The following is a 25,599-nucleotide window of genomic DNA, read 5'->3' on the forward strand; positions in this document are numbered from 1 at the left end:
TTCAATAAATACATTATTATCAGATGCTAATTGAGAAACACAGAGCAAGTTTTTCTTAATAGAAGGCACATGCAAAACATTTTTCAATTGCAAAACCTTTTTATCTAAAGATGGTAAGTTTATCATACCAGTATGAGCAATAAAGAGCTTTGAGCCATTTCCAACCATAAATTTCTCCTTACCAGAATATTCTCCTGCATTATTGGGATTGTTTGAGTCATTTGTGACATGGTTGCTTGCTCCACTATCCATAAACCAACCAGGATCAGCCTCAGAATCTATTGTGGCAGTGAATGCTGTTGTAGAAAAAGAACCCTCGTGCTTTCTTTTCACTTGTTGTGAAGAGGTACCCATAAAATTTTCATCATACCTATTCCAACAATAAGAAGCTGTGTGTCCCTGTTTCCCACAGATTTGACATGCTGGCCTGGAATTGTAGCTTCTACCTCCACGACCTCTTCCACTACTATTGCTATTTCTAGGATTTCCTCTTCCTTGTGCTCCAGAGAAACCTCTTTGATTTACAGAATAGCCACTATTGTTGGAATGAAAATTGGTTTTGCTTGCTAATGCAGCAGATGGTTGAGTTGGTTGAGTTGCTCGCACGCCTACCATGCTTAGACGTGCTGCATTTAATTGCTCTAATCCACTTTCAAAAGTCATCAAAGTAGATTGTAGCTCTCCCCAGGTAATAGACTCTCTTTCTATGATTTGAACCACAATTGGAGTGTATTCTTCATCAAGTCCAGCAAGTACTTGAGTGATAAGATCCGTACTTTCAACTACTTTTCCTGCTAAAGCCAAGTTATCTGCAATTGACTTCACTGAGTTAAGATAATCTTCAATCTTCATTGATTCTTTTCTAACTTTTTGTAATTCTCTAGTTAGAAAGATAATACGAGAATTGTTCTGCATTCCAAAATATTCTTTAATGCCTTTCCACAGATCCTTCGAGGTTGTAAAACCCATCACACGAGCAGCAACTCGTGGCTGAATAGAATTATACAACCATCCTAATAATAACTAGCCTTTTGAAACCCAGACATCATACTTTGGATTTGGCTCTTTCTTTGTAGTTGGAGTTCCTCAAACAATAGATGCAGAAGTAGTACCTGTGGAAATTATAAATTGAGCCGGACAAGATGTTTCACCAGTTAAAAAACCTTCAAGTTTGTATCCTCTCAAGAGTGGTAGTATCATATTTTGCCAAAGCAAAAAATTGTCATTATCTAATTTGATTGAAGAAGGTTGAGCAAGCATTCCTCCAAGAGAAAAAAAAGATGGATTAGACTGAGCATTGGCGTTGGCCATTGTCTCTCCAATACCAAGTTAGAAAATAAGAAGACAATAGAAAGGACACAAATCTAATAAAACTCTGCATATCAATTTATTAAGCTTTAACTGCTATATATACAGAGAAAACAAAGTTCCCAGCACTAACAAAATAGATCACAACCTTTTAACAATTCAAGATAAGATAAGCTGAAGGTTGTTAAAAAATATCTAAACAATGTTAAAATATCCTAACAAAATAACTAGTCACAAAGCAAGGATAAGCAAGGATATATAGAAAACCATTGCACAACTGCATCTGCGTATCAGTCTGTTGCAGATATCTTAACATGCAACGTGAGACAATGAGAATTTTTTGTGCTATAAAAGTTACAGCTTTTCCGATTTTTTTCTTTCTTTATATAAACATCCAGTCACTACAAATAGAGAGAAAACAATGTGGGCTGACAAACGTGCCCACCTCTTGAGTCATGACATGCTTTGACCACGTCAACCATGAACGTGTCTTAACTGACTCATTCAAACATTTTTATGCACACAAACTCATGCATGCACACAAATTCATGCATGCACGCACACTCATGCATGCACATAAACTCATGCAGAAAAGATAAAATAAAAGTAACTGATTACTACAACATGATTAATTTTAACAGTTCATCAAGAACCGCCAAAGATACCTTGACTGGACAGCAGATATCATCCTTTCAGACCCTACCCGCACCATGAGCTTCCAAAATCCTTTCCTAGCTCATGGCATCATCACTACCAACCCATTGAACGTAGAACACATAATCAAAACCAAGTTTGTCAACTACCCCAAAGGCCAGTTTGCAACCACTTTGCTCAACGACTTACTTGGCCAATCTACCACGAGCTATGATGGTGAGCAATGGAAGCATCAGAGAAAAGTAGGAAGCATGGAGTTCAACAAGAAGTCATTAAAGGATGTTGTTGTGGATTAGTGCAATGGGGATTGAGAAGATACTATTTGCAAGCTTGCTTTGAATGAAGATCCTGCATGTCTAAGTATAAAGGAGGAGGACGAGGGGAAGAAGATCATGTCTAAAAAGGCCAAGAAAGCATTTGGAGTCACACAAAGACTCAAATTGGTGCGTGCCAATGATTGGTTTCCATACACTTGGCAGATGATGAAGATGTTGGACATTGGGTATGAGAAAACTCTGAGAAAGAGTGTGGCCGTTGTGCATGATTATGCCATGAAGATGATACTTAGGTCCCGTTTGGTATGATGTAAAGTTGTTACTTTCCCTGCAAAGTAAGAGGGGTGAATCTATTTCAAGCGTTTGGTTCTTAAAAATAATATGGTCTCCTTGTAATCACTTTCCACTTGACTAGGGAAAAGTGATTCACAGGGGGGTGGTGTGAAAGTGTTTACACCGTTGGATGGGAAAGTTTGGTAATTGTCAAATTACCAAACTACCCTTTATTACATAAAACTCTTTCTCGTTTGTTTTGTCTTTGAAAAAACCCTAACGCGATCATATTTCCAATTCAGTGGAGAGTTGTCGCTTCTTCGAATCGGAGAAATCCCGGTAATATTTTTTTCTCAAGTTTGTTAGATTATTTTTGTGTTAAATTTTTTTGTTAAATTTTTTTCTTGGTGTAAAATTCATATTTTTAAATGGATCAAAAGATAGATAAATTTCATATTTGTTTGGATAAAAACTTTTTATTGGAGAATTTTTTTGTTTTGATTAAATCAAATCTATGTTGAAATAATAATCCAACATGATAAGATAAGAACTTGAGACATATATATTTTACTTCTCCACGATTGTTTTTTTTTAATTCCCACGAAAAATTGTTCTGTATTTGTAGTGAATCAAAGTTTTTAAAATATATGAGATATATAAATAAATATTAAGTAGAAGCATTCAAATCAAAATATTAATTCCTTAGTTTAACAATATTATTTCTTGTCTCTTTTTATCATGTTTTTGCATAACATATTTTTTTATTTTTTTATGGGATTTTTATTGTAGATATAATGGTGCAAACCTTTTTTTCTTATGTTCATAAATTCCATATTTTTGCTAATTTTTTTGTTAACTTAGTAAAATTTATGTAAATGAAAAAGGATGCCTTTTGATATTTACAAAGTTGATGAAATTCAATGTAATTCATCAACATTTTAGGGTTTTGCTTGCGAATTTCATACATTCTTTTGAAAATTGGTTTATTGAACTTCATATATATCTTCTTTTTTTCCCTAAGATTTATGTTGTTGTAATAGAAAATCTTGAGTAATAGATATGATGTAGATAATAAAACTACTTTGAAAAACAAAAAGTAATGTGAACTAGTGTGGATAATCAAATGGTTCTACTTAATATAAATATTAAGTAGAACCATTTGATTCTAATTTATGAAGAATAGGTTAATTATTATTTGGACTAAGTTAATAATATTATTAGAGTTGAATAAAAAACCCAAATTTAGTAACTATAACAACTAAGGGCAAAAAAATGAGAATAAACCTAATTTTTACATTGAAAACAAGTTCATACCAAACGTGGGAATTAAGTTTGCATGCAAAGTAATTACAATTTTGATTGGGACAACCAAACGTTGTAATGTTATTTTGCAGGTAAAATAATTGCATGCAAAGTCTTTCCCTGCAAAGACTTTACAACGTTTGGTTTTAAGACTTTCCCTGCAAAATGCCAAACGGGCCCTTAGGGGCTGTTTGGTATGTGGGAAAGTAACAATTTTACAAGAGAAAGTAAAGTTGTGAAAGACTTTCACACGTTTGGTTTTAATATGAGCAATGCAAAGTAATGGTCTTCATGTAATCACTTTCCCTTTTGACTAGGGAAAATGATTCATAGGGGGGGAGGGTGTGAAAAGGATTACACATTCGCTGTGAAAATATTAAGCGAGTGAAATTCCGATACTACCCTTATTTAAATAATTTGTTTTATTTATCTTTTCTTAATTTTAAAAACCCTAGAGCAAAACTCCTTCGTTTTTCTTTTCTTTCCAAAACTCTAGAGTAAGAGAGATCACTAATTAGATTTTTTTTTTAATTTTTTCTACTTTTTTAATGTTTTTTTGGTTAAATTTTTATATTTTTGGAACTAGATTTTAGCTTTTTGTATATATACTAGAATAATCAAGGGCAAGAGAGATCACTCATTAGATTTTAACTTTATATATATATATATATATATTAATTTTATTAATTAAACTAATTAATGGCAAAATTGAGAATGCATATAACTTTACATAGAAACCTATTCATACCAAACGAAGAAACTAACTTTATATGCATTTCAATTACATCTTTTATAATACATACCAAACATTGTTTTGTTACTTTGCAGAAAAAGTAATTGCAGAGAAAGACTTTACAGTGAAAGACTTTACAGGGAAAGTCTTTCACTGCAGAGCACCAAATGGGCACTTAAGAGAACGGAACTCAAACTCAACAGTGATTTTGATATCTTGTCTTCCTTTGAGTCAAAGAAAGAGAGCAGTGATGGGTTTCTTAGAGATGTGCTAATAGGCTACGTGTTGAAGAGGAGGGAGATGGTGTCCTCGGCATTAAGTTGGTTCTTCTGGCTGGAGTTGAGCCAAGTCTCCTCCACGTGATGCTGTCGAGAGACAAGCAACTGATGAATTCCTCTGAGTTTGCTGAATTGGGTGATGTGTCTCTTTTGTGTGGGCTAAAGACAGCTAGCTTGACATGAAGAATGAGAGACAAAGTCAACTATCATACACATTAGGATGTACGTGCATGTGGATGAGCGTATCTGCATCGTTTTATCTTTACTTTTTTTTGTTTCAGAGTTTGTCTTTAGCTTAGTACTTTCGTGTAAACCTTTTGGGTTATAAGTATCATCTCTATGTTATGTTAAGTCAGTGAATTTATTCAAATCAAGTTATCTCATTTTTTTCACTCAAAACAAATTATTCTCTCCTCTCTCCTCAGTTTTTCATCTCTCTACTCAAAATACCAACAATGGTGTCCTCGGCATTAAGTTGGTTCTTCTGGTTGTTGTCATCGACACCAGAGATGGAAGAGAAGATACTGAAGGAAGTAGAGGAGGTTAAAGCTAAGCAAGGGTATGAGAAGCTGAGAGAGATGCAGTATCTGCATGTGGTACTGACCGAGTCGATGAGGCTGTATCCTCCGGTGGCAATGAACACAGTTGAGTGCATAGAGGATGATATGTTTCTAGATGGAAACTTTGTTGGGAAGGGATGGTTTGTGTCCTACAATACATATGCTATGGGGAGGTTGAAAGAGTTGTGGGGGGAGGATTGTGATGTTTTCCGGCAGGAGAGGTGGTTAGAGGATCGGGTTTTTCGGCCGAAGAGTCGGTATAAGTATGCAATTTTTCATGCAGGGCCAAGGACGTGTCTGGTTAAGGAGGTGGCTTATATACATATGAAGAGTTCCAGAGCATGAGTTTACATTGACTCTCAAGATGACAGATGGTTTCCCTGTTTGAAGTTAGAAGGAGGGAATGATATTTAAAACTGTGTGCAATAAATAATCAGATTAAGTATTTGCATTGTTTTGTAATCATTGTCATGTGCAAACGTCCGGTTGAGTTCAGTGTGATTGTTGTTGAGAGTTAATTTGAGATTGTTATCGTTGTCGCTGTTGTTCTTGAAATCTATTAGTATCTTCGATTGTAGAATGGAAATGTCTTTAATTGCTCCAAAGCCAGAGAAGTGCATGGTTTTAACTATTGTTTGTCACTGTTTATGTAATTATGCACATATGTTTTAATGGGTTAAAGGTAGGGCACTGATAATTTATCACTGTTTATGTAACTATGTACATATATTGTTTTTATGGGTTTAGGCCCATATTTATTTTATGTGTTTATAGGTCATGTCCATATTTTTATATGAGTTTAGATAGGATATAAACCCATTATATATATATATATATATGCCCATAAAAGAAAGACTTACCCCATCAACCTAAATCCATTAAAAAAAATATGTCCATAATTGCATGACCACTTAAACCCATAAAAAAATATCCATAATTGCATGAACAGTAATAAACAGTACTTAAAAGAGTAACTTACCTAATCTACCTAAATCGATAAAAAAATCTGTCCATAATTACAAGAATAGTGATAAACAATACCTAAGAAAAGAAAGACTTACCTAATTTTAAAACCATGAAAATTGAGCATGGTATGAAGATCTCAAAGATATTATGAACTTCATAATCTTCAACAATTTTTTTCTTTTTTTCAAACAAGGACAATTTTATTATGGGCATGAGCATGGGCCCAGACACAGAGCCATAGAGAAGTAAAGGCCCTTTTCTTTTCTAATTAAACATATTTAATTATATATTTTTAAAATATGAAAATAAATTTTGAATTTTTGTATTGTTAATGTGAAAAAATGTATATATATATAGAGATATATAAGGTCTAATGTGAAATTAAAAATTTAAATTTTTTTAGAGCTTAAAATGAAGAAATAATTTAATTTTACAAGGATTAATTTGAAAATAAACCTTTAAATTTAAAGTCCTATTAATATCATCTCTTTCTTAGCATGTTTTGTCTGTCATAAAATTATGAAGAGTCAACTATGTAATTAAATTGGTCATTAACTCTAGTTGATTGCTTAAGTAATAAACATTGAGAAAAATATATTCAATTGTGTAAATAATGAAATTATTTATTGCTTTCAAAATATAAAGATTCACAAAGATTGACAATGTCCTTTTGCGTGTGAACCGCTAGTGCACAGGTTTGTCGAAGTAATAATACCCTGGTGAGTGGGTAGTCGTATCCACAGGGAATAGTAATTAGAAACACAAAGATTGCTATTTAACTAGAATAAAGATGAATCAATAGTGGTATGAACAAAATCAATGAAAATAGAAATAAGGAAAGAAGAAGGAGGCGCAAATAAAAGATAGGAGATGCAATCGACAGATATTGGGACACCCGGACATTGCTCAACCTAGGATTATTGTTTCAAGTGCAAGACCAGCTATTATGTTTCTCAATTGATGCTTAATGAGTCACAGAAATACTAAGACACACGGTCCCAAACCTAAGGTCAACCGTGACTAACTTTACACTATGCCTAGGCGAAGAAATCACTCAGTCTCAAAGCCTCACACTGTATAAGGTTTATTAAACCTCTAGGGACTCCAAGTGATAAACCCTAATCCCTAATATAGATCTAACCCTTTGGTCCAGGCGAAAGACCCCTAGTCACAATTAAGCCCATGATACTAAGGATTACTTCAACGCTTCACTTTGTTGCTTGCGCAACTAAGCCCCAGCGGAGTTCATCTCTTAGTGCTTCACTCTATTATAAACGCAAAGAACTATTGGAACGTGGAGATAGAATAAATCACACCGGAGGGAAAAGGGGACGTTCCGCTACCCTAGACTCACCCTCTCAACCCTCTCCAATCTAGCATTGTCTAACTCTCATAGTGTGTCACTCATCCACAAAGATTACCAAGATGGATTCTCAACCCTAGTGTCACTCTAAGGGAGAATCAACTCAACAAGCATTCAAGATTGAAACTCGATTAAAACATCAATTAAAGAAAGCATAATAAAAGGTCAAAGAAACAATATCATCCTAAGGTTTACAAGTCCAAGTACCCACTAGGGGTTTAGCTCTCCATAGAGCAAAATATAATCAATAATGGAATCGAGAGTAAAGATATGCAATCCATGAATAAAACCCCCTTGGTGTCCGTGTCGATGGTCTTGTGGAGTAGCCACGTCTTCTCCAAAGGTTCCCTCGTCAAACCTAAGGTACACCTCGCCGAATCGATGCTGACGAAAGCTCCCCCAATAAGTATCTTCTGAAGGAACGCGGTGTTGAAGGCCGTAGAACCACTCCAAAAACCTAGCCAACACCCTCTCCAAACCCTAGCCACGAGCGCCTCCAAATATGATGAAGAGATAGGCAAAAGATGGGAAAAAGATTTCTCAAAACGGCCTGAAGTCACGACTTAAATATGCTGGAATCGGGTATCCACACGGGCGTGTGGAATTTCCACACCATGTGAATCTTCAAGAATTGATTTTTCAGCGGCCTGTAAACAGTAATTGCTACAATAATTTGCTAGCATTGCGTAAGTTGGAACACATGAATGTGACTGCCTTTGTGCCCCTCCAATTTGCATGTTCGCTTGAGCACAACAGAGGTTGGCACACCCTCATATGTCTTTGAGCACAACTTGTGTCTTCATGTTTGTTCAATCCAAGATTTCATCAGCAAAGTGCATTCACAATCTACTTTGGCTTCTTTCTTCCACACTTGTCTCCACATCTACATGCACAAAAGAACACGAATATACATGTATAACCGATAAAATCTGATAAAAGAAATGCTCATTGTAAGAAAAGAATACTTCGTATTACTAATACATAAGCACTTTTCAAAGATCAATTATGAGTTTGTTCTTGTAGATCATTTATAGTACTTGTTTATGTAAAAAATAATAATATAAACTATATATAGTATTTAATTTGTGTTACTATATAATTTTGAATAAACTTGAATTTTAATTTATTAAGGTTCTTTTTTCGCCCCCCTCATCTATGATTTTTGACAATGCCACCGGTCCAATTCGTACATCCCTCACCTAGCGTATGAAATTTAAGTTACAAGGCTATACCCATAACTAGGAGCATGTTACTATTGCAGTATCCAGCAGGACTTGAACTTTTCATGCTAACACTTTTCACAGTGGGGCTAATGCCGCTAAGGTATAAACCTTTGGCCAATCTTTGTCATTATCACAAATGGAGGGTATATATATATATATATATATATATTAGTTGTTAAGGCATCGTTGACTTCAATTTGAGTCATGATGTTTATTAATTTCTTTTAGTTAAGAAATAACTACATCCGTGCTGATCCCAAAATGTGATAATATTTATTTAACTTCTTAAGGTAAGAAGTAATTAAGTGGACCTATTGGTAAGTGTGCTATACAATTTAAAGCATTCAGTATATTGCTATGCAGTTTTGAGCATTTAGTATACTACTTCCTGGTCTCATGCTATGTTATTAAGAATTGTGAATCATCCCCTTTGTTGCATTATAGCCTAATTTTATGTGTTGTCCTATCAATTCAAAGTTTATCTTGCACCTTAATTTTCACCTTAAAGGATAACACTAACTAGATAAGGATTTGTGAAATGTAATGGATCAAGTAAACTATATAAATCATGTGCTATTAACAATTTTCAATATTATTGTATTTGCCATACTTTTGGACAAGGTAAATGGAGATTTTATGAGTCCACTTCAGATTTGAGATTATCTTTGCTAGCAACATAAAAATTTGTCTCATCTACCAATTCAATTTTATGTAACCATAATAAATAACCGTACAAACTATAAAACCAAATATGGATTCAAAGCCCCAAAACATTAGCTGATTCCATGGTTTTAACTATAAAAGTTCAAAGTCTACAATGCTGAACAATAATAAATAACTCGGTCTAACCTTAATAAACGTGGGAGTGGATGAAGAGGCTTCCAGAGGAGGTTTTTGGGAAGAGGTTGATGATATGATTAATTGATGCTGCAGATGGGGACAATGTGAAAAACCAACCCACCTCAGTGAGACCTACAAAGCTCATCACAAACCAGGTATTGTTTCGCTTAGTCGGCCATTTCGCACTCTCTCAGAGTCGAACCTATGCCCTAAGCCTTTTGTCTTACTTAAAGTGAGCACCTCTCACCAATTAATCCGTGGGAGCCATCCTATAAGGATCTTTAGAAATGTGGCGGGTTCCTGGAACTACATCAATAATAAACTCCACTTCTCTTTCCTGAGGTAACTAGGGAGATCTTCGGGAAAAACATCCCATGACTCGTTGAAAAGAAGAATATCCTCCAACAGTAATAGACCTTATGATTTTGCTTCAAACCACTATTGCAAGAAATCCTGAGCACCCACCTAACAAAATTTCCAAGCTTGTAAGGCGGAAATTACATGAGGCGGTGATGCAGAATCACTTCCATGAAAGGTGAATTCTACTTCTCCAAGGATTTTAAAGACTACTTTTTTTGCAAAACAATCAACTACAACATGATAAATAGATAGAAAATCCATTCCCAAATTATATCAAAGTCACTCATGCTCATAACATGCAGACGAGCCAGTAACTCATAACCAGCAATAATAATCTGACAATTCTCACAGGCTCTATCAAGAACAACATCAACTCCCAAAAGGGTGGCAACACACAAATCATATACAATAGCTATAACTAGAGGTGGGCACGGGCCGGTTAACCGGGCCCGGTGGGCCTGACCCGCCGAGTCCAGTTCACCGGCGCACCGACCCGGACCCGACCCGGCTGGGTGTATAACCCGCCGAGCCGGGTTAGCCCGTTGGACCTGGCGGGTCCGGTCACAAGAAGCCGGGCCCGGAACCGGCCCGGCTTCCATATTGACTCGGCTGGTTGGGCCCACCTCAAAAAAAATTTTGAAAAATTTAGAAAAAATGCAAAAAATTCCGGAAAAAAAAAAGAAATTTCTGAAAATTCAGAAAAAATTTAAAAAATTTTCTAGAAAAAAATTTAATTAATTAAGACCCCAAAAATTAAGACCACAAGTTTCCAAATAATAAGAGATGTCCCACATATTACACTAAATTCCACTAAAATTTTTAATTACACTAAATTTGAAAATAAATGGCTTGCACTTAATATATTTACATGCCGAATCAAGTTGCCTACGTATCCTCCTGGGTGTGAGAGGAATCAAAGCCCACGTAGTTCTATTACACATTGTAATCGGTCACCCACTTACTTAATCAGTAACATCTAGGTCTTTGGTCAGACTCAATGACTGTTGTTGTCGAGCCAGGTGTGCTCATCATGTTATTTGTGTTGAAGAAATCACTAACATATGGACTTCCTTGTTCTACTTCTTGTTGCCAAACTTGGGCACCTTTCCAGTCATCCGTGCAAACTTGAATTTCAATATTTAGTGCGGGTCAATTGTGAACGTGTCGAATCCAACATGTTTCCACCTGCGCTAAAAGTCTGCTCGCAAGCAACTGTAGACATAGGACACGCAAAAATATCCTTTACCATTAGTGAAAGAATGGGGTACGGATTTTCATTACCTTGCCACCAATTGAGGACGTTGAAGGTCATGTTTGTGTTGATTTCTTCTGAGAACCGGAAGGTAGTGTTTAAATACAAATCGAGCTCTGTATATTGTGATCCCCTTGGTTTCTTCTTTGCTTGCCTCTACCGGAATGATTCTCCTCCACCACTGCTAGATTGTCCTACTGTCTCCTGTGCAACTTGTGGAACTATATGGCTATAGCTAATACAATAACTATCATATAATTCAACAAGTTGACTCTTACTATCAACAACAATTTCATTGACATCCACAATGCTATCAGAGTCCAGTTTAGATTCTTGAGTATCCATGTCACTAATGGGCAAGCTCATGGGAACCGGTTGGTAATCTTGTCCTCCATTGAATCCTAAGAATTTGTAATATGCTTCCAAATATTCTTGCAAACCTTCTAGCTTCTGCCTTGGATCAAGAACAAATGCAACTAAAGCAATATGAGGTATATTTTTATAATAAGACAACCATTTAATTTTCATAGTGATCAATGCACTAAACAATTGTGGATCTAATCTAAACTTCCAAAATTGTTCAACCACGTCAACAACACCATATAAAAATAAATAGGAAGTAGGAAAATAAACTTGCGAAAACAAATTAGTACATGTGTTAAAAACCGCAAGAAAATCAATAATACGAGCAATAATTACCCAGTTATACTCATATAAACAAAAACCAACTAAGGAATCATTAACAAACTTAGTCAACAATGTCCTATAAGGAAATGTTGCACTAAGAAGCCAATAAGTTGAGTTCAATCTTGTTTTGACATCTTTAGAGAATTTTTTGACCCTCATGTTATGTGCTTTACAATAGCGAGCCCATTGTTTCATGAGAGTCATGCTTTTTCCCATATAAGCTACGACCTCCCTAACGGGGAGTACAAATTTTTTAAGCTCTTCCAAACCACTTTACACACATAAGTTTAAAACATGACAAACACATCTTATATGAAAATATTTGCCACCACATGAAGGCCTCAAAAAATCTTCTAGAGGTCTGATTGAGGTCGTATTAGCGGAGGCATTATCAAAAGAAATCGAAAAAAATTTTAAACATTAAACCAAATTCTTCAATAACTCCATGAATAAGTGTATAAATATTATCGGTGTTATGAGTCTCGTTGAACACCCTAAAAGCAAGAACGCGCTTTTGGATATTCCACTTGTCATCAACCCAATGTGCCGTAATACCCATAAAAGAATTTTCATGAAAAACATCGGTCCAAACATTGGAACTTAAGGAAACTGAAGAGTTAAAAGTATGAAAATACTCACAAAGTTGTTACCTACCATACTTGTATTGTTTGAATATTGTTCTTTGAATTTTCCTCCGTGAGACCTTCTTGCACCCTGGTTGCAGTGTGTCATTGATGCATTCTTGCACTTGACACTGTTCAGCGAAGTTGAACGGCAAGCGCTCGACGGAAATTGTCTCCGCAATTTTATCCTTGTATTTTGCTTGCGAAAATGTAAATAGAGATGATCGAGAACCTGTACCTTCATCCACAGTGAATCTAATTTATGATTGTTATCGAGCATGTCCAAGCTTGTCTGGGTGCTTCTTCTCCAACTGTCTGTTGAATGTGCATATCCTCCACCCTTACAATGCTTAAATTCGGAACCACAATAATTACATTTACCATGTGTTACAATGCCATCATTATTATACAATTTAGTAAAATGAGTTTTAAAAATGTTAGATTTTAGGGGAATTTCCGTATAGTTGGTTACTTGTCCGGTTTATGAGGGTACATCATTCGGTACCGATTGTTCCATTGGGCTCTCAAAATCCTGAAATGGATTGCTTTCTTGAGTAGGTGGTGTGGGAGTGGAAGCCAAACCAACAATGCTTTTTCCTCTCGAGCATCCACCACGTGAAGCCATATTGTAATATCTAAGAATACAATCTTCAACAAATAATTTCATACAAATATTTACAAAAAAAAACCACAAGTCTACAAAAACTACAAATAATAATTTCATGCAAATATTAAAAAAAAATACACAAGTCTACAACTAATAATGAAATAAATATCAACAATACAACAACTAATTTCATTCAAGTATACAACAAATAATTTCATGCAACTATTTATAAAAAAACCACAAGTCTACAAAAACTACAAATAATAATTTCATGCAACTATTAAAAAAAATACACAAGTCTACAACTAATAATGAAATAAATATCAAGAATACAAATAACAATTTCATTCAAGTCTAGAACGAATAAAATTCATGAAAACATTTACAAAAAAAAAACCACAAGTCTACAAAAACTACAAATAATAATTTCATGCAAATATTAAAAAAATACACAAGTCTACAAAAACTACAAATAATAATTTCATGAAAATATTTAAAAAATAACTCTATGAAAACTACAAACAATAATTGCATGTACTTTTTAAAAACCCACAAGTTAAAAATAATTTCATCCAAGTCCAAAAAAATAATTTCATGCATTTTTCAAAAAAACCACAACTCTAGACTAATAATAAAAAAATATGTCATAAATACAAAAAAATAATTTCATGCAAATATTAAAGAAAACAAAGTCTACAAAAACTATAAATAATAATTGCATGTACTTTTTAAAACCCCACAAGTTAAAAATAATTTCATTCAAGTCCAAAAAAAATAATTTCATGCATTTTTCAAAAAAACCACAACTCTAGACTAATAATAAAAAAATATGTCATAAATACAAAAAATAAATTTCATTCAACTCTACAAAAATAATTTCATGCAAATATTAAAGAAAACCAAGTCTATAAAACTACAAATAATAATTGCATGTATTTTTTAAAAACCCACAAGTTAAAAATAATTTCATTCAAGTCCACAAAAAATAATTTCATGCATTTTTCAAAAACTATATGACTAATAATAAAAAAATATCATAAATACAAAAAAAACATAATAATAATTTCATTCAACTCTACAAAAATAATTTCATGCAAATATTAAAGAAAACCAAGTCTACAAAATCTAGAAATAATAATTTCATGCATTTTTTTAAAAAACCCACATGTTTATACTAATAACAAAAATAAATATCAAGAATACAATTAATAATTTTGTTCAAGTCTACAAAAATAAATTCATACAATTATTTAAAAAAAAAACAACTCCATGAAGTCCACAAATAATAATTTCATGCATTTTTTTGCAAAACCACAAGTCTAAACTAATAATTAAAATAAATATCAAGAATTTCAACTAATACTTTTATTCATATCTACAATAATAATTTCGTCCAAATATATATAAAAAAAAAATCGACCAAAACTACAAATAATAATACAACTAATACTTGCGTGATTAAAATAAGACAAGCCTACAAAACTATAACTAAACATAAAAATAAATAAATCATGACCAACCTTGTTAATTGGGGACTTCCAAAATGTAAATAATTAAGAGAAAACCCAAATTTGCACCACTTTAAGTCTACAAGACTCGAACTTGTAATATTAAGTCTTGATAATAAACTCCAAGAATCCAAATAATTAAGTTTTAAGGTTCCAAATAATATGCCTTGAGAGAGTGAGATTAAGAGAGCATGAGAGTGAGAGAGTTGGGAAAGAGTAATAATTTGTAAAAACTAAATAACATGGGGATGGGGGGGTATATATAGAAATTTATAAGAAATTTTTTTAAAAAAATTTGAGTTTTTCAAATTTCAAAAATTTGAATTTAAAAAAAATAATAAAAAAACAGCCAAACGGCTATTACAGCCGTTGGGCTGCAAGCCTTCAACGGCTCCCAACCCGGCGGGTTGGGAACCAGGTTACAACCCGGTTCTATGCTGGGTCACGGGTTGGGCTTGGCCCAACCCGTAACCGGCTTGTCTCTATGGCGGGCCGATTACGGGTTGTTGGCCCGGCCCGCCGGGTCAGTGACCCGGCGGGCTAGTTCCGGGCCGGGCCAGGTTGCGAGACTACCCATGCCCACCTCTAGCTATAACAAACAAGGCATTCTTATGAATAAATATAAACGAGATAAATGAATGCGTAGCACCATAATTAAATAGTGCGCAAGCATATGTAGAATAAACTGATAAGGTACCTGACACCACTACATTAGAGGCGTGTGCATCCTCCTGAGTCATTGCATAAACACACACCTGAGTCTTTGGCCTTCCTACCTTCTCCTGAGCTGAGGAAGCTAGCTGCTCACTGGTTATCTCTTTCCTTGCACACTGGCCTAAAGATGCTTGAGGCTTAGGCCCTGACACATGTCTCGAATCCTGCACACTAGATGTCCTCTACGCCCCATAAGACCGCTGTGGATACATGGCAATACGATGCTCCAAATTGCCACACATAAAACAAGCTCCAATAGTACGTCTACAATCTGTAGCTGTATGTTTACCTCCACAAGTAGCACATCTCTAGCTAGAACAAGACGGAACAGGTGAAAACCCTTGAGATCTCTATGCTAGTGGCCTATTAATAATCTGAGATTCACATTGTCTTGCCTCCAACCTAGGCCTACCACCACTTCCAGACTGACGATTCTTCTGATTGTTAAAGCTTTTGTCCCTCTTTTTCTATAACTTTATATTCAGATCTCTAGTATCACTTTAGACAGTGTCCAAGGACTTGGTACAACTCACAACTTCTGCATAACTAGTCAAGTGTAAGGAAGCAAAACCCCTGCTAATGTGTGCCTGCAAGCCTCCCTCAAAAAGTCGGTCCCTACTTTGATTATCGTCCACCAGCTTTGGAGCATATCTAGAAAGTCTGTCAAACTCCATTTCATACTCGTCCACTATCATGTTGCCTTGAGTAAGATTGATGAACTTCTTCTCAAACTGGAGCATCTTATCCTTGGTGAAGTATTTGAAAAAAAACTCTCAATTGCAACTAAAACGCTGGCCCTAATAAGTGCGAAGCTCGCCTTGTTTCCAGTGATTTGCAAGACCTTTGAGCATGTATACACCTAACCTAAGCTTCTCTTTTTCAATACATTTCATCACAGCAAAATCCTTCTCCATTTCTTCCACCTAGACTTCCACTTCATCTACATTAGTAGTACCTCCTAATGGTGGTAGACCAGATCTTTTGAATTCCATGACAGTCTTCTCCTTAGGCTCTTGAGGAACGGGCGGAGGAGGAGACAACGGCGATGGTGGTGGTGCTGATGCCTGTCGCTGTCTCTGATTATGCACCAACCCTACCGCTTCTCAAACCAAATCCAACAGATTTTCCTAGTTGTCAACCACATCATTCCCTTCTTCAGAAGGAATTTCACTGGCATTTGAGGGTTATCCCAGTAAATCAATAACACTTCTACTAACAGCTCTACAGGGAGGCATTCTGCAAGGTAAACCCTATGGGAATCAGAGATACACAAACAAAATGGCCCTATATATCAGATAAACTAGCACACTAAATCAGAAGATTCTACTTAGAAAACTAGGATAAAAGTTAATTGAAAATGAGATAGCTCTAATACTACTTAGATTTGTCATGCACGAAGCCCGAGGCATCGACAAACGGCCGAATACCTACAAGGTCATAACCAAGTAGGCATACAAGGCCTCGGTATCTGTCTCACACTAGTGAAAAACATCTAACTGAAATACTAAATTTCAAAAGTAAAGAAAGGCTACAATGTCTGAAATGCAACAACAAATAACAATGTTTAACACAACAACTAAACAAAGATAAGGACCAAGTCCACAAGAAAGGAAAGTTATTACTTGATAACAACTAGGTGCCAGCTTGCTCAACTACCCCGCTAAGTTGTCCACCACCCAACTTTACTTCTGATCTGAAAGAGATAGAGAACAACTTAATGAGCTTTACAGCCCAATAAGAACCCACTAAAAATATCTGGATGACACAATAAATATCATAATAAATTCCAAAAAAAAAAATTCCAAACAGATATTATTTTCAAATGAACGAATATATAAGTTCCCTAAATAACTAATGCCAAAACAAAATATCAGAATTCATTTGTTTAAACTCACTGACCAGAGTCAGATTTCAGAGCACATTTGTTTACACTCGGTGACCCAAGCCAAAATGTCAGAGGTTGTTATTCTTCAGCGACGGAACGGTGTGAAACAATAGTTTCTATGTCAGAAGTATGTGTCGACACGGTCAATGTTTAACCCCCAATGACAAAATTAGTGCATATTTAATTGGGGACTACGAGTTTCTATACAAAAAATATGTCGGGTCCAAAATTATTATCAATGCAATAATACTGAAATTCAGTGATCCGGGTTCTAACAAAAATGATTCCAATTATATCAACAATAATACATTTAAAAAATCAATAATTAAATACAATATTTCTATAATCTAACCCATAAAAAATTAATGAATAAATAATTAAATAAACTTAGTTAAAACCCCAATGATTAAATAGATAAATGATTAAATATAAAGGTAATCAAATAACTAAGAGCTTTAAAGGCGGTTTTGATGAGCTATAGAGACGGTTTTTAACTGCCTCTATAGCTTTAACGGTGAATTTTTCACCCTCCTCTAAACCGGCTCGTATTAAGCCGGCTGTAGAATTTAGAACCGGTTTGATACAACTGTTGGGGTAAATTAATAGCTAAGGAAGCGGTTTGTAGAGGCGGTTATACCTGCCTCGAAAGATATTTTATCTATTGAGGTGGTTATAACTGCTTCTACAATTAAATTTTTAAAAAATTAAACTAATAGTTTTAGAAGCGGTTATAACCACCTCTAAAATTAAAATTTGAAAACTCTGGTTATAGTTTTAGAGGTGGTTATAACCGCCTCTACAATTAAAAAGATTTTAACAACACTTATACTTTTAGAGGCAGTTATAACTGCCTCTACCATTAAAATTTAAAGTTATAGGTTTAGAGGTGGTTATAACCGCCTCTACAATGAACAAGATTTTAACAACACTCATACTTTTAGAGGCGGTTATAACCGCCTCTATCATTAAAATTTAAATAGTTTTAGAGGTGGTTATAAACCGCCTCTACAATTAATAAAGGTTTAAAACCCTAATACTTTTAGAGGCGGTTATAACCGCCTCTACAATTTAAATTTTAAAACTCTAGTTATAGTTATAAAGGCGGTTATAACCCACTCAAAAGCATGTCTAATAATTAATTCATAATTAAATATATATTATTTAATCAATTAAAACCCTACTTTTAATCATTTAAAAACTCACATTTTAATTTAATTCCATTTTTATCAAAAAAAAAACAAAAAGAAAAAATTGTCAGGCAGCCAAGTTTCACTTTTTTCATTTTTAACACCTTTAGAACAACAACATCAAGTAATAGACTATTAAAGAAAAGTAATTTGTTTGAATTTTGTATTTAATCAACTCAGCAGAGTTTTTGATAATCAAACACAACTCTTTTATTGCCTATATAATATAATACAAATAAAATTTCACATATGAAGTAAAACACCTCAAAATGTCATCCACATGGATGTAATTAGTAGCAATTCCAGCTTGACAACTCCAGCTTGAAACAATAGGATGTGGCAGTAAGAGTAGTGCAGTGCATTTAGTATAAATCTCTCACCAACATGAGCGGATCATCAAATTAGACCTTGTCAATGTGCATGTTGGAGCTTACACTATCAAACCTGCGAGAAAGAATAGCTCTTTAAAGCAAAATGATTGACCAAGAACATGTAAACCACATTAAGAAAATTAATTACTTTCAAGATCAGATAATCTCATCATATGATACAAGGAATATCTTCATCTAAGTCAAAAAGGTCATGTGTGTAACTATCTCATCGTATAGATCACTATGGCAGCATGCTATGGTTAAAGAATGGTTAAAGAATTAATTAAGGAAAAAAAAACTATATCAACTCTAGATGGCTTATGATGGCAATATAACATATATACATTAATAACATGAATCTTCATAGCTAAATGTTGCTGATCAATTATGCAAAACCAAAATTTTTGGCTATTGAGAAAGTAGTACCAGATAAAGATCTAGATAGTCAAGTTGTAAGTCTTTTAAGATTGCTTCCAATGCCTCTGGTACATCTTCTGGATCATGATCACCACACCTGCAAACCAATCTTGACGCTATTACAAGAACTTACATACAATCAAATGAATTTATGAGCATGGGAAGAAACAAACCAAAGTTTGAAGTTTATAAATAGTTCTTCACGTTTCACCACTCCATCATCAAACAGCTTTTTTAAAGCCAACCCAATCTATGATCACCAGAAATCAGATCAAAGAATGTCTAAGCCCAAATGGCTAAATAAATGCCTTCATTAAAAACTTTAGGCTCAACTGTCAAGCTAGTCACTCAAAACCATCATGGTTATATATGATTAAGAAAATAATCCACACATAAACATTATTATATACTAATATATAATATACTAAAGGAACAGTGGTTGCCAAAACTAAACTTATAATCAGTATTTAGGCAAAGCATCAGAATCACATAATTAAAAATAAATGAGTATTTATAAGTTCTGAAATTAATGATAGGCACCATATCTAAAATCCAAAACATTTAAATATTATAACATGAATGATTTTAACAGTAAAATCCAAATTAATCAAATAATTATGTAAATCATTACCGGAAATCAGAAATTTTACATATACATATATTCAAATTTATACGTGGTGTACTTACCTGTCAAACACCAAAAACTAAATGCACCCCGAATTTAGGCTTCCACAAAATACCCTATGTTTGAGAACACATTCCAAGGATATCAATTACAATGATCCACACAAGCCTAAAAGTTATACAAAATTATCCTCACTCATTAAACGACAACCTATTGAAGACAAATATGACAAGGTTAAACTGAGGAGCTTTGGCATGAGTATCAAAGGCTCCAATACTAATTCAAAATGTAGGTTTAAGACCCCACAAGTAAACAATATAATCACACAAATTCAAATAATGCTTCCCAATACTGACATGATATATTGGCATTCGACTGAAACTAACAGGTAATTATTTGGAACCTTTATAGTATGCTATTCCCTCATCACAAGGTCCACATTTGACAAGATTACATGTCAGAATTAGATGCAATCATTCCAAATTAACAAACTAAAAATAGACAAATATTTCATTTGACATGAATTATCAAAATCCACTAACATCTGCAAACTCCTATAAATACTAATAAACTAATGAATCAACTAATAAAATAAATAGAACTATAATACTATGTTTTCTTATAATGAAAAAAACGTATATATTGTCAATATGTACAGAACCCAACTCTACACAGAACACCAAGCCATCCTAACCCATCAACTTAATATATAAATATATATCTATATTATGCGTGTGTGTGCTAAATTAGTGGACGCCAGCACACTGAATCCAATTCCACATTCAAATGAATAACAGAATTAAGAAAAAGTCTGATTTTTCCGAAATAAAGGATAATGCTTTTAAAACATAAAGAACTTGTGCATGAACGAAGGCAACAACAAGCTTGCAAATCAATGTAGAAAATTTACTGTGCAATATTCCAAATTAACAATGGCCGATTTAATCATGAGATAATCAAACCACTAAGCGTATAATATAAATCCTAAACAAGAACATCAAACAAAACCCTAACAAAGATAACGCTTCCTTTCTAATCAAATCGAAAGATAACGCCAGCGAAAACTAAAAGAACAACACCATAACAAGATCTAGAAAATAATAATGAAAATTCTATAACCTGACCAAAGATCCAAGGAAGAGGACGCTTACTTCAACAATAATAGTGTACCAACCCTGGATGACGAAACCCTTCTCCCATTCTCGCCATCAACACCACCAGGAAATAGGGAGAGAAAGATGAAGCTAGGTTTCTCTTTTTCTCCCTAAACAGAGATAAAAAAATGGAAGGAGGTGAGAGTCGGCTAGGGTTTCAAAACTGAAAATTAAATTAAATTATAATAATGTTAAAACGTAACCGCCTAACACCTAGAAATTAAAAAGAAAAAACCTTTTGGGTGGGGCCCACAGACAATAGTAGTGGTGAAGAAACACTCGACACAGGGAATTGCAGAACTGCATCGGTGAAAGACACAGTAGGCTCACTCATTGAGACATGAGCATCATCATAGTAAAAAGTGGTAGATGAAAAAAGAAATATGGTTTCAACAACGACAACATGTCAAGTGACAAAAATTTTGTAGGACGACATATATAATTAAAGATATGCACTTTGAGTGAGAGAACCGAGAAAGATACATGGACATGAACAAGATTCAAGTTTATGTGAAGAATAAGGGTATAGCCAAGGGTAGTAATGAAGTTTAATTAAATTAGGTGGCATTTGAAAGAGAGTCTCAAAAGTCAAAAGCATGGAATTGATAGACTTTGGATAGCGATTAATAAAATAAATTGCAGTTGCAAATACAAATGCCCAATATGTATGTGGTTGGTATAGAGGCCTGATGGAGTAAAGCAAGACCCGTTTTAACAATATGACGATGACACCTCTCAGAAAAACCATTATTTTTTTGGACCCCACCTCTCTTACCAGCATGCATCTGTATTATAGCTTAAGTGATGAATTCCCTACGCATTTTTGGGTTTCCATCCCATCAATGTCTCAAAGTAATCAGGATTTAAACTTTAATTTTCTTTTCTTCTTCTCCACTTGGTCTCAGGAAAAGGCTAGGAACGTGGAAGTATCGGCAGAGCGTTGCGGTGGTGGAGCTCTTCACCATAAGCTTATCGTCAAGCTAGAGGTAGGTAGCCTTGCTCTCTTCATAATGTAGTAGGCTAGTAGCTGAACGTTAGAACCTTGCTTTAACCTCATAATCGAAGCTTTGCTTAAAATGCGCTTCCTGGCTAGTAGTGCAATTAAACCATAGAAAGCATGTCAAATTTTTGGTGTAATCTTTGGAATGGCTTAAATTTATGTTTGAAATCTTTGCTCCTTCTAGCTCATTTGGTCATCATGTTAAACTTTGTTTAGTTCTATGCGAACACTTGAGTGGCTACTTTTGTATATTTGTGTGTTAGTACGTGTGAGTTTATATATATATATATATAAGCCAATGTTTTTGCATGTGGTTTTCAACTTTCAAGCCATGTAAGAGCATTTCTTCTTAGTTATGCTTAGGTGTTTATAATTATACCCATACGTTTCCCAAATCTTCAGTCTTGACTGTTTTTCTCTTTTGAAATTATATATGGGTAAATATATATTGAACTTTATGCATAGCTGAGCTTTGTATACAGTATTGTATATATGTATATTTATATTCATGTTGTATATTTTTAGATTGTGTGCTTATGCTAAGCTGAATTTCTATTTACTTATTTATTTATTGATTTGTTTATATATATATATATATATATATTTATGTATTAAATTTTGTGTTAATATATATACTCTCATGAGCACCTGCAATCATCCTCATATATCATACATATAAATGTACTTCTTCCAACCACCTAAGTGTGTATGTATATCTGTAAATATATAAATAATGCGAATATGACCTGCAGCTTGTATATATATATATATATATATACATATTTTGAAAGCTATTTGATTTAATTAGGTAGCCTTTTGATTTGTTATTAAGTTTTTCTTTCCGGTGCATTTTTAGGTGTTGTGACTAAATTCATCCATAGTTAATATTCATTCATGTATAAGCGTTAATTTTTTGGTTATATATTTATTGTTGCCAATCCTTGGGATTTAGGATCATTTTAAGGAGTGTTCTTTGAATTCAATTCGGATTTAAGCTTTTATCAGGTAAATAAGCCATGTATGGAATTTTCGTACTCCTTTCCGGTCTATAAATTTCATCAAATTATGCATGGTTTACTCGATTATTTATTTGATTATCATTTATTGCTTCATATTTAATAAATTCATTCTTCTTTAATTATTTTTTTATTGGTCATTAATTTAATTGAATATTTAAACATGAATTTGGTTTTGTTCTACCTGCTATTCAAAATGGTCTATACACTTAATTACCAATGTATTCTTTATTTAATTACTTGATGGTATGGTATTTCATTCCATATAATATTATCATTTCCTTTGCTTAAGTCCCTATATATTTTCTTAAATTATTCCTTACTTAATTATTAGACTTATATTTATTAAATTATTCTTTTATCTATTTTGATGTAGCTGTGAATTCCCTTATTTCGAAAATATTATTTATTTCTTTAAAGTGGGATTATGAAATTCTTTAAACCTACTCGTATGGAAATTTAGGAAATTTGTGGATATTTGTATACCTTGACTATGAGATTTGTTTAAATATTTTTGTCTCCAAATGAGCTATGCTCAACCTTGTCAGTGGGGGTTAACATTAACCTTGTTGACAAGAATTTTCTGAAAAAATGAGATTGCAATTTCAAGCCAATACGATGGTGAAATAATAACAGCCTTTGATATTCAGTCTCGGGTCACCGAGGGTAAATAAATGACTTCTATTATTCTGACTGGGGCATCGAGGGTAAACAAATGACCTCTGACATTTATAGTAAATTTGAAGACATACTCTGTTACTTGAGAACCTGTTATCTTCTGTTTTACTATTTGCATTGAATATTCCTCTGATTGAAATGTTTTTGAGTTAACAAATATAGTTAACCAAGTTATACTACCTAGTTGTCATTCATTTAAAAATGCTAGCAAACTCTAGTTTTTAGTCCTAATTCCTCTGTATATTTGATATGTGAGCTTTTGTTTGTTTTCAAATTTTGGATTATTTACTAAGCTAGTAAGCTCATAAAATTGTTTTAAATTCTTTTCAGATCAGGAGCAATAGACCTAAGAATTACTTAGCATGCTGTCAGTAGTTGCATTCTTTTTTGGAGTTGCATCTTGTGCCATTTTATTTTTTTTTAATTTGTATAGACACTAAATCCTTCACTTTGGGATATTTTTGTATTCTAGTCAATTTTGTATTTGAACCTTTGATGTATTTATTGAGTTGTACCAATATTCTATATTTTTGTCAGAATGATATTTTCTTTTAGCCTAAATCAAGTTTTTAGGCATTGCAAGCTTACTGGACTCACACCATGTAGGACTACGGCCGTTTGTCTGCGTGCCAGGTTTGGCTTGGCCGAGTTAAGGTTGTAATAATGTTTAGGCGGTGGGGTGGTGAAGTGAGACTTGAAATACCTTTGGTATCAAGAAATTCTTTAGGGCTAAATACTCTCCACCATTGTCATGAGAGTGACAATGGATCAAGCAAATCATTTTTCACCAAGAGACTTAAAACATTGAAACACTGATAAAACATCATAAATTCTTTTAAGTGGATAAAACCAAATATAGCTAGTAAAACGATCCACAAAAAAGGCCTTGTATCTATCCTGTCACAAGAAAGAATGGGAGAGGTCCACACATCAGAATAAGTTAAGTCAAGGGGAAAATGAGAAGTAAGAGTAGAATCATAAAATGGTAGTTTATGGCTTTTATTACATTGACAAGAAGTGCAATGAAATCGACTTAGATTATTGGATGAAAAACTCATAGATTTAGACATAAAATGGTAGATTTACCCTTTAATTTGATGTACTTGTATAATTTTTAATAAATCACTATCAACTAAATATTAAATTATATATTCCACAAGTGGAGTTTTAAATAGGTGTAGTTTTAAAAAATAATAAAAGTTTTTATAAAATATAGGTGACTAACTAATTTTAACCAACTTTTCTTAATCGGTGTGAATCAAGTAAATGTGACAAGTAAAAAGGAACGGAGGCTGTATTTTGGATCATACATCATTTTTATAAAAACAATTAAGAAATTAAATAAAAATTTAAAACACAGTTATCATTTTAGACATTTTAAAAATGAAAATTTTTTGTTAACTACCCTGGTGTTTGACTCTTTATTAATTTTCGGACTTTTAGTTTGAGTTGTAATATTTTAGTACCCTCTAGTCTAAACTGTTTATAAAAAAATACCAAAACTTTTAATTCCATTAATTTAAATTTGAATTTACCTTTTTATATTTATTTATATAACTAAAACACGTACAAATTAAGAATTATTCTAGTCTACCTCTAAATATAACTTGAACAGTTTTTAAATACTATACAAATAGACATAGACCTAAATGGTTCTTATTAGTACATATTTTTTGTAACTTTTTGCAAACAGTTTAGATTACATAGTAATAAAATGTTACAATTCAAACCACAAATCCT

General features: G+C 33.6%; 1 protein-coding gene across 1 annotated transcript; it reads left to right on the top strand.

The window, feature by feature from the left end:
• Nucleotides 1-5,278: 5,278 nt before the first annotated feature.
• On the top strand, nucleotides 5,279-5,728 carry LOC120263164 (cytochrome P450 94A1-like). Its single transcript, XM_039271053.1, has one exon. The coding sequence runs from the start codon at nucleotides 5,279-5,281 to the stop codon at nucleotides 5,726-5,728; it is 450 nt and encodes a 149-aa protein (XP_039126987.1).
• The last annotated feature ends 19,871 nt before the right edge of the window (nucleotides 5,729-25,599 follow it).

The sequence above is a fragment of the Dioscorea cayenensis genome, chromosome 6 (genome assembly GCF_009730915.1).
Source record: "Dioscorea cayenensis subsp. rotundata cultivar TDr96_F1 chromosome 6, TDr96_F1_v2_PseudoChromosome.rev07_lg8_w22 25.fasta, whole genome shotgun sequence".
Taxonomy (NCBI): domain Eukaryota; kingdom Viridiplantae; phylum Streptophyta; class Magnoliopsida; order Dioscoreales; family Dioscoreaceae; genus Dioscorea; species Dioscorea cayenensis.

Excerpts from the sequence above, each read along its gene's own strand:
- LOC120263164 (XM_039271053.1), top strand. The coding sequence starts at position 5,279 with ATGGTGTCCTCGGCATTAAGTTGGTTCTTCTGGTTGTTGTCATCGACA.